This window comes from Leucopleurus acutus, assembly GCF_964270905.1.
Source record: "Leucopleurus acutus genome assembly, chromosome: 17".
NCBI lineage: Eukaryota > Metazoa > Chordata > Mammalia > Artiodactyla > Delphinidae > Leucopleurus > Leucopleurus acutus.
Genome location: NC_139159.1, coordinates 31,018,464 through 31,032,907, shown reverse-complemented (window position 1 = coordinate 31,032,907; position 14,444 = coordinate 31,018,464). Strand labels below are relative to the sequence as shown.

Here is a 14,444-nt window from a genome sequence, read left to right as displayed (position 1 = left end):
ATATCAGAAGAAAAAATATAAGCTTTATTTATAATAGCTACTATCATTTGCTGACCTTACTGCACAAAATTCCAAAATTTTTCCATTATAATATCTAAATCTTAAACCCCTCCAAGTGGTTTATTTACATAATGTTCCAGATGAATATGCTAATATACTTCTCAATGAACCTATAAGCCTATTTTTCAGGGAGAAAAATATCAGTGGGATGAGCTTTTTTGTTCATGTTGAAATATGTTCAAATATGTTAGAAATTAAAATGCAAACCTATATTTATGAATAAGCCTAGGCATTTTTATAAGACAGCTGGATATAATGTGTATATATAATAATATAACAGACTCAATAATATTATGATTGAATATAGTTAGATGATTCTAATCACATTGAAGTTTACTGGACATATATCAAAGCTGACACAGCAGGTAACCTGAGGGCCCAATCTTATGCTGAGTTTTTCAAAGATGGTGAAATGATCCCAAGTTATAGTTTTGCATTATCTACTAACAAAAAGAGGGGAAAATTTCTTTTATCCTGAAAAATTCATACCAGGATTATGCTCCTACTAGAGGGTACAATAAAATTCACATTCCATAAATATTTTCTTGAAATGTGATCTCAATAAATCTTATATGTCTTGCCCATAAGTGCTCAAAAAAGTGTTGGTAGGCAAATGGATCTATAAGCAAATAGCAAGGGATGAAGGAAAATTATATTGACACAATGAACATTAAGAATTTGAGTGAGGGCCCCAAGAGGGTAAGATGACAAGGGGATTAATGTAAGAGTGTTATGTCAAGGGAAACACTAGCAGAATTGTGGTAGAAAATTGTACTAAACTATGAATCAAAGACCATTAGTTTGAGTTTCAACTCTAACATTCAAGAAGAGCAAATGTGACTAAGACCTTACCTTTGAATAATATGATGCCCAATGCTTTATCATTGACTGAATTGCATGACCATATATACTATATCTATGTTAGGACCTCAGCATAAGTATGTTTTAATATGCAATATAAAAGATATTTGAGGGATTTTAGTGAAATAATATTAAAATAATGTATGTATATAAATTTACTTTATAGCTACAAAGCACTACATGAAGAATAGGTATTGTTACATGAACAGGGTTATAACTACATCTTGGAGAACAAACCTGGTTTCTGAATATGTAGTAATCTTCCTTAAATCATATGTAGAGTGTGATCCCATTGTCCCTAGGATTTTAAATTATTCCTGGGTTAGCAAAATTTTAAAACTTTCTTTAAGTTATGGTTTATGCCATCTAAAAATGCCATTTATTGTAAGATACATCATAAATTAATCTATCATTGAGGGGAAAACTCTGCCCAGTATGCTTTGACATAGTATTGAGGTGTGAAATACCTATAATAGAGATGTGAAATGTGAAAAAAATATGTATCTTAGAATCCGTGAAATAAAGTATTTGATGATTTCTCTGTGAGAACTTTTCTTTATGATCAACTTCAGGAACCAGTTAATATATATGACTATTGTAAATCCCATTGAAATATTTACTTGAGAGAAGGGATCTGGAGATTCTGAGTGCAATCTCAACCCCATTAACCATGCTATATTCATCTCAGCGTGTTCTGTGATACAGGAATATTCAAAAATAACTTAAAAGCAGATGTTGCCATGAAAGAAAATATACTTTAGCTTTGGTAGAACTTTTCACTCCCTACTTGTCTTCTTCAGAAAGATAGGCCTGGCTACCATTATTTCAGCTCAGTGCTTCTCCCTGAAGCTTTTCCTGATCTCTCTATCAAATCTGCCCTTATCTTCAATATGATAAGAATCTATGACAAACACCTCTACAGTGTATTTTCCTGTCTGGATAAAATCTGCCTTGTGACTTATTATTGGGATACATCCTGAAACAATCTTTTTTTCTTTTCCATGTGAATACTGAAGATGGAAGAAGTGCTAATATTCCACATGTTACTTATCTGAGGTATCTGGGAATCTATAGCAAAACATTCTTTACGAGATCCCACAGCTCTGTAGATAAAGGATTCTCCATAGACCTGAAGCAAGAGAATATACAGAAAAGACTGGATATTTTTTCTCTTTTTCTGATTTAAGCTAAATGCCTAATCCCAAGATAATGCATTGTGTGTTACTTCACAAATCTCTTCGTGAAATGCTACCTTTAGCATATGTTAAGAGATGTTTAGTGGTGTGGGGGAGAAAATGTTGTCAAACATATTTGGTATGTGTAGAAGAAAGAATAGTGACTTTTGAAATGGAACAGAACTGGTTATGAGTCATTGTCCTCCAAGAATTCTCCCCTCTCGAATGGAGACAATGACAATTCTCTCATGAGTTTATAGTGAATAAACATTTGGTATAATGCATAGAGCATTATGCCTGCCCTAAAATAGGCAATATCACTGTGAACTCCCAATGGTTTCACCCCAGTTTTGTCAATCCTTTTGAACATTCAGACATAAAAATTTTGACTCTTAGAACATATAAGCAATAATGAGTGATCCAAAGTAGGGAGGTTCACAATTTTTTCCTTAGATGTCTAGTGGGTCTGTGAAAGTGGCCCAATGGCCACCTTGTGACGGGATGAGAGCTCTGAGAGTTCTGACTCTTAGCAAGCTTTGCTTTTATCTGTTTATCCATCTATACACCAAGGACTCTAGTCAAGACTTGCCCTAAGGTCTACAGTCATATACCTAATTGCTTCATCAACAACTACTTTGTTGTTTAACAGGCATCTGATTTTAACACGCTTAAAATCAAACTCACAATTCCTCAAACCTCCTTAACTTACTTTTCCATGCTTCCTTATCTCATTGAATGGCAACATTATTCTTCTGGTTGTTCAGGCCCAAAATTCTTGAGTTATGCTCAACTTTGTTCTCTCACATACTGCATTCAATCCATTAGTAAGCTTTTTGGGCTTTTTCTTCAAAATAATATCCCAATCCCTTGAATCATCATCAGTTCTCCAGTACACATTCTAGCCCAAGGATTACTGAAATGACATCCTAACCAGTATCTCTTCTTCTACTTTACCTCCTTCAATCTGTTGAACTCATAGCAGCAGTGCGTTCCTTTCAAAAATAAGCCATATCTTGAAGGTCCTCTGCTCAAAATCTTCATCGGCTTCACATCTCTCTTAGAGGAAAACAAAAGGTTTTGCCATAGTTTAAGGGTCTATCTAATCACAGGTGCTGGTTCCCACTCTGACCTTGTCTCCCTTTTGCTAACTCTATTCTAGTCACTCTAGCCTCACTGTGGATGCTCAAGTGCTCCAGGCTTATGCCTGCCACAGAAACTTTTGATAACTAGTTACTTTACCTGGAATGTTATGCTCCCCAAAACTACAGAATGTTGCTTCTCACTTCTTTCTGCTCTGTGCTTAAACAACGGCTTATCAAAGACCTTGCTATCCAGTATTTTTTCCTGCTTTGTTTTCTTAATAGATCTTACCACCTCCTATGATAGTATGCACTTATTGACATTTTTTTTTGCCTGTAATCTCTACATATCCTAAAATATAAGATTGATAAGAGCTGGGGCATGTCTGTTTTGTCCAAGGTTGTATCACTGGCACCTACAGTAATGCTAGAAACACAGTAGGTACTCAATAAATATTTGTTAAATAAATGAATGGGTAAATGGATCAAGATTATGCTTATTTCAAATGATGTATTCTGGTGCCTAAGTAAGATTTTTAAAAATCATGAAAACCTCTGATTTCTACATAGGTTGGTGATACCCTTTTGAATTGTAACTATGCTTAGCTAGAGTTTTAAAATTAATTTTTAGCAGACTGAATAAATATAAAATAAAATATCCACTTTTAGCATATTCTAAAAAGGAAACAGAATAAATTGTGTACACTGTCTTTGCATGATTTAAATCAGTTCTTTAAATCACTAACAAGTACATAGGTAGCATGCAGCAAGGATTTAATGAATGCTAGCTAGATGTTATTGTTTGTATACATAATTGTCTTTTCTATGCATGTGTTGTTGTTGTTTATTTATCCTTTTCAGGTATTGGAGATATAGTGAAGAAATGAAAACCATGGATCCTGGCTATCCCAAACCAATCACAGTCTGGAAAGGTATCCCCGAATCTCCTCAGGGAGCCTTTGTGCACAAAGAAAATGGTATGCAACATGTGCATTATATATTTCATGAGCTTACTAAGTATTTGAATAATCTATCCTACTTGTTCACTATGCTAAATGATTAGAAAGTAACATACTAGGGCTATCTCATATTACATTTATATAAAATTTCCTTCATAGATTTATATTTAATATTATGCTCAAGATGTTTTTTTAACCTCAACCTATTTTAGTTTATAAGAAAAAAAAAGTAATTTTTAAAAATGAAGAGTGTTAATTCCTTTGAAGTAACCTCACCTATTTTCTACTAAAATTCATGTAAAGATAATAATAACAGACGTATGTGGGACAGGAGCTGGTCACAAAGAAGATATGTTATAAATGTGGGCTGAGGATTGTACAGCATGTTGAGGATTATAATTTTTCATGTGTACCTTTGGCTTATAGTGTCAGCAAACAAGAAAGATCCCAGCTCAATACAGTAAGGCTAGAGTAGATGTATGATTGATTAATAACAGAAACATATCACAGAGCTGACTTGTTCTCCATCTCAGGATTCGGGATTCAGCCAGATCCTAAGGGAAGTTAGCCAAGCAATGGGTAATCAATACTTCTGTATCTGTTGGTAAAGTTTGAACATTTCTCTCCACATTCAGGAATTAGTAAGTAGAAATAAACCATAATAATAATAATTCAAAATAAAATTTATACACAATATTCCAGAACAAAGGAAAGTGACATCAAACTGAAATACAGAGAAAAAGAAAATACTCTCTCAGATGATTTATAATAAGAACGAGAAGAAAATAATACATTATGTGGGTCCTAAATAGCATGAAAAATCTATAACATATATGCAACAAGAACAAAATAAACATCACTTGCAAGAGAAAAATTAAATGTATCTTGGAGAGGAATATTGAAAAAAAATAATGAAGAAACAGGGGAAAATGAAAAATTGACACCACCCACTGAAAACAATGGCTGATCATCAGCAAATTGCCAGAGTTTAAGAAAGCTTTACACTGAGTACAAGCTTGAAGGAACTGACACCCAGGATGATAGCAATCAGAAAAATAAAACACAAACTGTGTTTTGACCATTGTTTTGACCATTGTTATATGTAATTTATACTACATTCTGTGTAAGGATATTCCACAAGTAAAACATTGTATGCTAAGTCAAAAAGAACCTTGAAGCCCTGCTTATAGCACTTACTGGAATTATAGTTTTTTGTGTATTCTATTGGTTCAGAGAATTAAAGGACCAAGTTAATATATAGCCTGTATGTGACAAAAGCAGAAATCCACAGGAGAGGACAGATTGAGATGAAACATATCTGTCTGAGATAAAAAGGAAATCAATAAGAAAATAAAGTTACAATGCAGTCAAATTGGAGGCAGTAAAACCATATCAATATATGGCAAAAAACTCCACAAACTATGAAGATGCAGAAGACAAAGAAGTGAAAAAACATGAAAGATAATCACATGGAAAGCAGAAAACTGAGATGATCCCCTAAAATTAGAGCTGTCACTAAGAATCTAAGGGGGAGAGGAGATTTCTTGAGGTTAGATTAAAGGGGGTTGTTTCAGTCCAGATAAAACCAGCTCTAGCTTACCTTTACAGAAGTTCTACCACTGCTCTAGACTGCCCTCAATAAAAGTTATCACACACTATACAAAAATATATGCAAAGAAAATTAAGCCACGACCTTACCAGTGATTAAGTATAGCAAGTTTGATAAAATTTTTTTCAATTTCTTTCCTTTATTAATATTCTAAAATGAATATAACTTTTATAATAAAAATAACTTTTAAAATAAGTAATAATTATTTCAAAAGATTGAAAAAGTACACATAACCTTAATTCCTTAGCATATTAACTGGTTTTTTTTTTCCCTGTTTCTATTTGTAAGTCCATTAAAATTTGAGATTTGATTCAGGTTCTCTGGAAATAAATCATAATTATATAAAGATAACAAAAAAATCTTCTGGCTGCATCTTGCCCCATGATTTTTCATATTCTTGTCCATCTGAAAATAATATTTGTTTAGTATAAATGGTTTCCTTACATTCAGAATTTAATATTTTATTTTCACATGGCAAAGAATAACTTTGTAAAATACTGGCAAAAAAACAAAGAATGTTGGAAAAACCAGTGCTTACAAATGACAAAAATATACAGATGATACTTCAACACATCTATGTCTTCTGTACCTTACCTGGTCCAGCCCTTTCTTTGATATCCTTCAACATTGAGCTCACTTTTGATCTTTCAGGAATCCTTGAATATCCTTTTTGGTACACCATCCCTTGCCCTCAAAATCTCATATTACAACAATCCATTTATATGCCTGTTTGTTATCCCCTCTAGTGTAAACTCTCAAATGCAGGTACATAGTAACCATTCAATAAACATTAGTTGTTGAAATTAATTTTATCCCTTCCATTACTCTAGACCTTCACTCCCTGCATTGAAGGAGATCTCCTATTTGTTTGAAACCCTTGTTCTGTAGGGTAGTGATATTAATCAATCTGGAACGTCTTAGTCTAGATAGTCTACCAATAGCAAATTCTCTACTTTTAGTTCTCTATTCAAATCTCATGCTTGTGTTTTTTTACCTTGAATTCAAATTTTACACAACTTCTTCCCTTATGTTTTTTATAGAAGATCAAGTTCAATTTATTGAGTAAACACACTTATATTTATATAAATATAAATAAATTTATATACTCAAAGTAATTCCCTATAAGGATAAGTCCATGCATATGATACTTGATGGTCATAAAATCAGAGATGATAGAGCAATGAAATGTTTTCTCTAATTCTTCACCCTTCCACCAAGGTAGGAATTTCTTCCTAGGGATCTTCTCCTTATGGTAGTTTTCAAAAAAAAAAGAATCCCAGAAGCTTAAAATTGAGCTATAGATTTTTGAAGGATGTTTTCATATTAAGGTGGAATATGCCTTCCTATAATACCTATTGATATTAATTCTGCCACCTTGGCCAATGAAATGTGAATATGTGGTGCAATTTACTGACTTCCCACCATCTATCAGTTGTGCTACATAAATTTGTTATCTAATTTAATTGTCCAACACAAATACCTCTTTACCTCGCTTATAATTATTTATGAATGAGGAAAACAGCATCAGCTAGTTTAATTAACTTACTCATGATCATGAAAGTGGTGATATTATATGTCTACGGTTTGAAACTAGACCATTCTAGCCTCACTGAATTTCTCTAATGCACTCTCTCCAAAGAGGAAAAAATAAAACATCCTTTCCTACATTATACCATTAAGGTAATTGACAATCTGTCATGTCAGGCCAGATTTTTCATTTTGTCATATTAGATATACCTTAGGGTTTCTCAGAATATAGCTTCTAATCCATCATCATCCCAGTTTTCACCTGTAACCATCTTAATTTAACAATTTTCTTATTTTCTTCTTTATTTTTAGCCCCTGAAAATAGCTACAATAATCCAAATGATATTTAACTTATGCCATATATATATATATATATGAATTATTTCTTCTTGCTTTTGACAGTGTTTTAAACAATGGCATGAGTTTTTAACTTATACTAAAATTGTAGTAAATAATCACTGCATTTACCCACCTTCAAATCTCTAAGTTACTTGCTGTCAAGCCCTGCCTCCTAGGTATTCTATATTCTCTCCTTAGAAAATGCAATTTTAAGGTTAATACAAGATTCTGCTTTAACACTGCTGCATTTTATTTTACTGATTATAGCTCCACTTTTAGCCTGTTAAAATAGTTTTACTCTTGATTCTGTTGGTGTATTAATTCTCTACCCCGACCCTCACTCTCTGTTAAAATCTACACGTGGGATTCAAACAAATATTATCACAAGACCCAGGTTATTCATTCACATTTGTTAAACATTAATTAACTTTTACTAATAAATATACAATAGTAGAAAACAGAGAACACACAGGCACTGCCATGCAGGATCTTCTATGAAGTTATAACAAGGCAGCTATGGTAGACAATTTCTCCTTACATTTTAGGACTAAGCAATAGAACAGTCACCAGTGAAAACCAATCAAATACAAGGAAAAAAAAAGTCATCATATAATTCATTACAGCCTAACTGACTTCTACCTCAGAATTTCTCAAAAATGATACTTCAGGTGAGTTCATCTGAAGTTTCTACTCTTAGTAAGCATAACATCTACAAGATTATAACATCAAAGTTACTCACAAAAGAAAAAAAATGAGTATATAAACATTTCTTCAACCCACTAATATTTCATAAATGGTTAAAAAATTATTGAATGAGATGAATTTTTCAGGATCAATGTTTGACAGATTTCTATTACCAAGATTTTAGGCTACTTCTTTTCAATTACTTTTATTCTCTTAACTCCTGCTGACTAGACTTCTTACCTCTAACAAGTGTATTCAGCCAACTATAATTCTACTGTATATGGAGTGTGTTAGTATAGAACTTGGCCTGCAGACATGATAAATATGAAAATGGAAACTTCTGAATTTTTATGTGATACCCAGTAGTTTCTTAGTAATTAGCTTTGACTAAACATTAAAGATGAGGACATTTCCAGCTGTTGGTTTCCAGTTTACAAATATAAGAAGTACATTCACCTGTCTGGAAGGTCTGTTTCATTCTAGATCAATGCCATTATTCAACTATAATCATCTAATGCACTTTATTTGGCAGGCCCTCGACGTTTGTTTATCCAAGCTTGTTGGGTAATTACGTTGGAGTTCATTAGCGTGATCAAATACCAACTTCCTGCATGCAGAAAAATTTGAATCTACATACACCTGTTTTCACTTGGCAAGTTGTTCTGATTGAAAAACTGCCCTTCAAAACTAAAAGCAATAGCTGATTTTCATGGCATTGAACAGAATGATTTCTAGAATGAAGTGACCTGAAGTGATGGTCTATCCTAGCTGAAAGTTTTTGAGAGATGTCAGAGTTTTTTGTTGTTATTGATTTAGGAGTGCTATCACCACCTGTGATGTTGAACCAAGGAGTATTTGTGAAAAGACAAAAATCTCTAAAGGACCTGGCCTTAGAAAAATCATTAAGATTCAGGCTCTAAACCTAGACCAAGATTTAAATCCTTTTTTCAACATGACTAGGGCATATCATTTTATCTGAGCTTCAGTATCTTTGCCTGAAAAGTATAGGTAGCTAATTCTACCTGACAGAGTGTTTATGAGGATTAAAAGATGTCATTTACTAAGTTGTTTTTTTTTTTGCGGTACGCGGGCCTCTCCCGTTGCAGAGCACAGGCTCCTGCATCGGCAGGTGGACTGTCAACCACTGCACCACCAGGGAAGCCCCATTTACTAAGTTTTTAACACAGTGATTCTTCCATAATAAGTACTCAATAATGAAGGGGAAAAACCCTCATTTATGATTATTAACTCAAAAATAGGCATGCTATTCAAAATTAGACATCTCCCAAAATATAGTTTTTAAGTAATTATAACATTAAAACATTTCTTATTTTCTTGAATTTTATCTCAAAGTCACAAAGAAACTTGACATGAAAGAGATATGCACAGAAAGAAAAACCTGGGCTTGCTCCCAGGAAAAAAAAACAAAAGTTAAGAGAATAGTTCTAAGAAAAACACATATTTATAGTTTAATTGTCACAAGTTTACAAATCTATTATCTGCATCCATAATGTTTTGGAACATAAATCATATGTGTTGCTAAGTTACTTGAGCCTTCTACATACTACCTCCTCCCCCATGAAATATATGTTGGTTGGAAGTATTAAAGATAGAATTATAGATTTATTTATACTCTATTCATCCTTTACTCTAAAAGGATTAACAATAGCTTTAGAATTTCTGTAAAATGTAGCTAGGTGATAAAAATTTAACATAAGCTAAGTAAATAAGAAAGTTAAAAAATGAGGACAAAAGAAGAGACAAAATGGTCATGACCTAGAGCTGAAAAAGGTTACTGCACAAAATACAATAAATACGTATTTATTAAAATTCTTAGCATACAAAGGAAATCACCTTTAGTTTCGTGATTTATGATTTCTTGTGATTTCTTTTCCAAATGACAAAAACAAACTTGTTCCTTAGGAGGAGTACAACTATTCCTGATGCTAAGATGATTAGAAATTTCCTTTGAGGTGTTTCATGGAGACGCCTCCTTATGATATATTGCGCAATGTCCTCAATAGCTGCATGAGGGCAAACAGGGCTTCTGTTTATAAGGCTGTTTCGGCATCTTTCAATACAGGTTGATACTCTCACACTAATGTGTAATTCTGTACCAGCAATCCTATAAGCGAGCAACAGTATGAAGTTCTCTTTGCAGTGTAGACTAAGAGTAGATGTATAAAGCATGGTCTTTCAACAACTCTGTGCAAATATTATTTCTCTCTTTCAGCTGAGCTTTCCCTAGGCATTTGAGGGCGCAGTTTCTGGAGGACAAGTGCCAGATCCATTTCAATAGACAGCTGATCTGGGAATAGTGTTTTCCTACAAAAATTGAGTGGCTTTAACATACATCTTTTAAGTATCCTATTTAATTAAATTTCTATACATATACACTTTTACAAATAAGTGGTTCCTGTGTGTGTGTGTTTTCCCCCCACCAGGCTTTACGTATTTCTACAAAGGAAAGGAGTATTGGAAATTCAACAACCAGATACTCAAGGTAGAACCTGGATATCCCAGATCCATCCTCAAGGATTTTATGGGCTGTGATGGACCAACAGACAGAGATAAAGAAGGACACAGCCCACCAGATGATGTAGACATTGTCATCAAACTGGACAACACAGCCAGCACTGTGAAAGCCATAGCTATTGTCATTCCCTGCATCTTGGCCTTATGCCTCCTTGTATTGGTTTACACTGTGTTCCAGTTCAAGAGGAAAGGAACACCCCGCCACATACTGTACTGTAAACGCTCTATGCAAGAGTGGGTGTGATGTAGGGATTTTTCCTTTCTTTCTTTTCTAGGAGTTTGTGATAACTTGAGATTCAAGACAAGAGCTGTTATGCTGTTTCCTAGCTAGGAGCAGGCTTGTGGCAGCCTGATTTGGGGCTGACCTTTCAAACCCAGAGGGTTGCTGGTCCTGCACATGAATGGAAACGCACTCATGGGGAAGCTTCCATGATGCACAGTACCTGCCGTTCTTCAGTCCTTTGTCTTTTTTTGTCATTCAGTTCTAGGCCTTTCCTCTGCACGCTCAATGCCCAGTAAATTTTCAGGATTACCTAAAGAGGAAAAAGAAGAAAAGATTCTTCTTAAAGGTTTCTAATATGTTTTTTTCTGATGTCTGAGCCCATTTCTGGGGGAAAAAAGCAAAATGGAAAACCCACAAATTTTTGCTTTACAGCAAGGAAAAAGAAAAGGTTAAACAAAATACCCACAATTGAACGTTCAGGAAAGTGTGAAGACCCAAAACAGCTTTGTCTCCAAAGAAGATAGTTCTCTGACTGCTATGGACAGTCTCCTATGCTTCGTTTTTGTCAGGTGGGAGACCTGGAATACACATGCAGGACTTTAGACTGTTGGGACAGCCATTTTCCAACAAACAAGGGGCCAAAATATCTGCAATATTGTAACAGCCTTAATACTACATCCATTTTTCATTTTATACAGCTGTTCTCAGCTATGTTCTCAATGTTTCATCACATTTATATTCACAGCTATATTCAAATGGGACATTTTAATTGTTTTGAAGTGTTTCTAAACCCCTTCCTGCCACCTTACCCCTACATCATTGTGATAATCTCCCCAAGTTGTATTAGGCCACTGCCCCAGGCCTTCCATGGGTCTGTCAGGAATATTCATTATAAGTGGAGCAAAAAGCAGTATGTCTTTAAAGTGGTTTAAAGTGACAGTTATTTTATAAGGATATGTGACACTAGTAATACATTGGTGTAACCCTTTGAGAACTATCAAATCAGCTTTCAGAGTCTTATGATCTGGTAAATTATTGAACTGGGCAATGGTAAAAACAGGCACAGGTTTAAGAAGTTCAGGTTTTTAAAACAGATATCCTATAACCCCATGTAATTTTTAGTTGATTCACACTACTACATAAATGCATTTATAACAAACAGAAATGATGTTACTTGCCAAAAATTTTCTGGCAAATAAAAAGGTATTTTATTAAATATCTTGTAAGAGTGAAATTTTATTTGAACAACTGATTATAACAGCCTGTCTTTTTTGTTGTTGTTGTTAGGCACAACACACAACACAATTTCTGTTTTAAAATCCATTGCATGAAAACTCAATTTGCCGTGGAAGACGCCGCTAGCATTGCCATCTAAAGAATGAATTAAAATGATGACTCTGAGATTGCATGAATATCCTCCAGTGTATTAGCTATCTATCGCATGTCAACCATAGTTCTCAAAGGGTTAGTGTGGCTTCTGGCATTTAGCCATCCATTTGATAGCTGACAGAGCCAAGAGACCACCAAAGCATTTCATTGTTGAGTGTAATTTGTCCTAACAGCAGTATTGTCATTTTCAGGTGACCTGCAGAGCAGGTTTGTATCAATATTTTTTTCCTAGAGAAAAGTCAGCAACTGACAGACCTCTTAATTGATTTTTAGGCGCTGCTTCTTGCAGTGAAAGGCTTTACAGCCACTGGGCTGTGAACTTATTAGAGATGGTCAGAACGAATGCACCCCATGAGTCAGACATTGGCTTTGTGTGAAAGCCAGCTTTTGAGGGGATTAGCTTTTGAAACAATGAACAGCTTGCCTTGAAGTTGATTATTGATCTGTTGACTGTCATTAACAAAAACTTAAACATTGTCTTCTGTGAAAATTTTCCTTGAAGAGTCCTGTTCTATGTCTTTGCCCTTTGACCTTTAACTTGCAAACTGGCACAAACAGAGGAAGTCTTGTGTTGCTTCTCCATTGGAGTGTTAATTGTTCTCTAAAAACCTAGTAAGCATGAGCTGTTTCCTTAGAGTGGAGAGAGGAGTGTTGCTGGTGGATCTGCAGATGGACACTTTGCTCTTTACACGCACACTTTAAAAATGCCGTATAGGTAGAAGTGACTTTTAATTTTCCTTTAATATAATTTCGAGTCTAAATTCATCATTTTAGTACAAATATAGAACTATGGGGAGAAAAAAAACTCAAAATACTTGAAAGGCCAGTGTGGCTTTTATATAAAGCAGGAATTTTATACTAGTGAAAATTTCTTACTCATTTGCTAATAATACACATTTCCAGATGATTTTAATGAGTGTAGGTATACATTCTTATTTGGAAATGGTTGGTTTGGCTGCCTTGAATTTGTATTTATACTCAACATAGCATGAAAATTAGAATGCCTCTCAGTTAAACTACATGTTTATGTTTTGGTTGGGGAAAATATTTTGTAATCATGGAGGGCATGTTGCAAATCCTTGCAGATTGTTATTTCTTACAACCTGAACATAAAGTAAGGCTAAGAAAAAAGGATAGTTAAAAAAAGTAATGGCTAATGGCTTTACAGTAAAACATTATGCAATGCAGACTGTATTTTGACAAGATGATGGAGATTATGTGTGTGAAGGCCAAGAAAGCAAGGGGAGAGGACAAGAATTAGCCCTGTAGCTTTATTTCAGTGCTTCCATTCTAGACAATGCTGGTATTATAAAGAGTCGCTTCTACTGAGCATGGAGCGAGAACTATATACATAAGCTCATTTATACAATGTTTGCCTGTGGGAGGGTTTAATCTTTTTAGGGCCTGATGCCAAGAAAAAAAAAAAGACTGGAAATTGTGTTTTGCTGAAGATTGAAATGAGTAACCATGTCATTTGGGGACATATGTAAATCATTGAGGAATTCCATCAACCTGCACCAAAAATTGATTTTTTTTTTCCTCTAAAATGAGAAAGAAACTAAAGAAGCAATCTTTTGCCTCTTTACTCATTTGTCACGATATCCTGATTCATCAGAAGACTATAAATATATAAGGGCTAGAAAATAACGATAGCATTAAGAAGGGAAAGACTCTGTCATTATGCTTGAATTCTGGAAATGTCATAGATAAGTGTTGGGCCATATTTTCCTCAATATGAGATGAGATTTATGTGATAAGAAAAGGCATATATGGTTTCTCTGTTTATTAGAACATTTAAATTTTCAGGTTGTGAGACTACAAGAGATAAGAAAATATTAAGTACAGCATAATCACAAACATTGGGATTCTATTTGCCTATTTTATGCCAGGCACTTTGTATGGTTACTACTTCTCTTCCACTTGGGGTTTGGGGAAAAAATGTCAATCCTAATGGAATAGTGAAAGGGAGAGTGACTAATTGGTCTAGCACATAAGAATAGTGAT

The 14,444-nt window shown here is 34.2% G+C and overlaps 1 protein-coding gene across 1 annotated transcript in view; it reads left to right on the top strand.

Annotated features, from left to right (window-relative positions):
- The window catches only part of MMP16 (matrix metallopeptidase 16), a gene marked incomplete at both ends in the record, with an annotated part of 349,843 nt that extends 338,771 nt beyond the window's left edge, over positions 1 to 11,072 (top strand). The window contains 2 exons of the mRNA XM_082858978.1: positions 4,037 to 4,152; positions 10,738 to 11,072. Of these exons, the coding sequence (XP_082715104.1) occupies positions 4,037 to 4,152; positions 10,738 to 11,072 (451 nt within the window). The remainder of the gene's footprint in view (positions 1 to 4,036; positions 4,153 to 10,737) is intronic.
- Between the last annotated feature and the right edge of the window lie 3,372 nt (positions 11,073 to 14,444).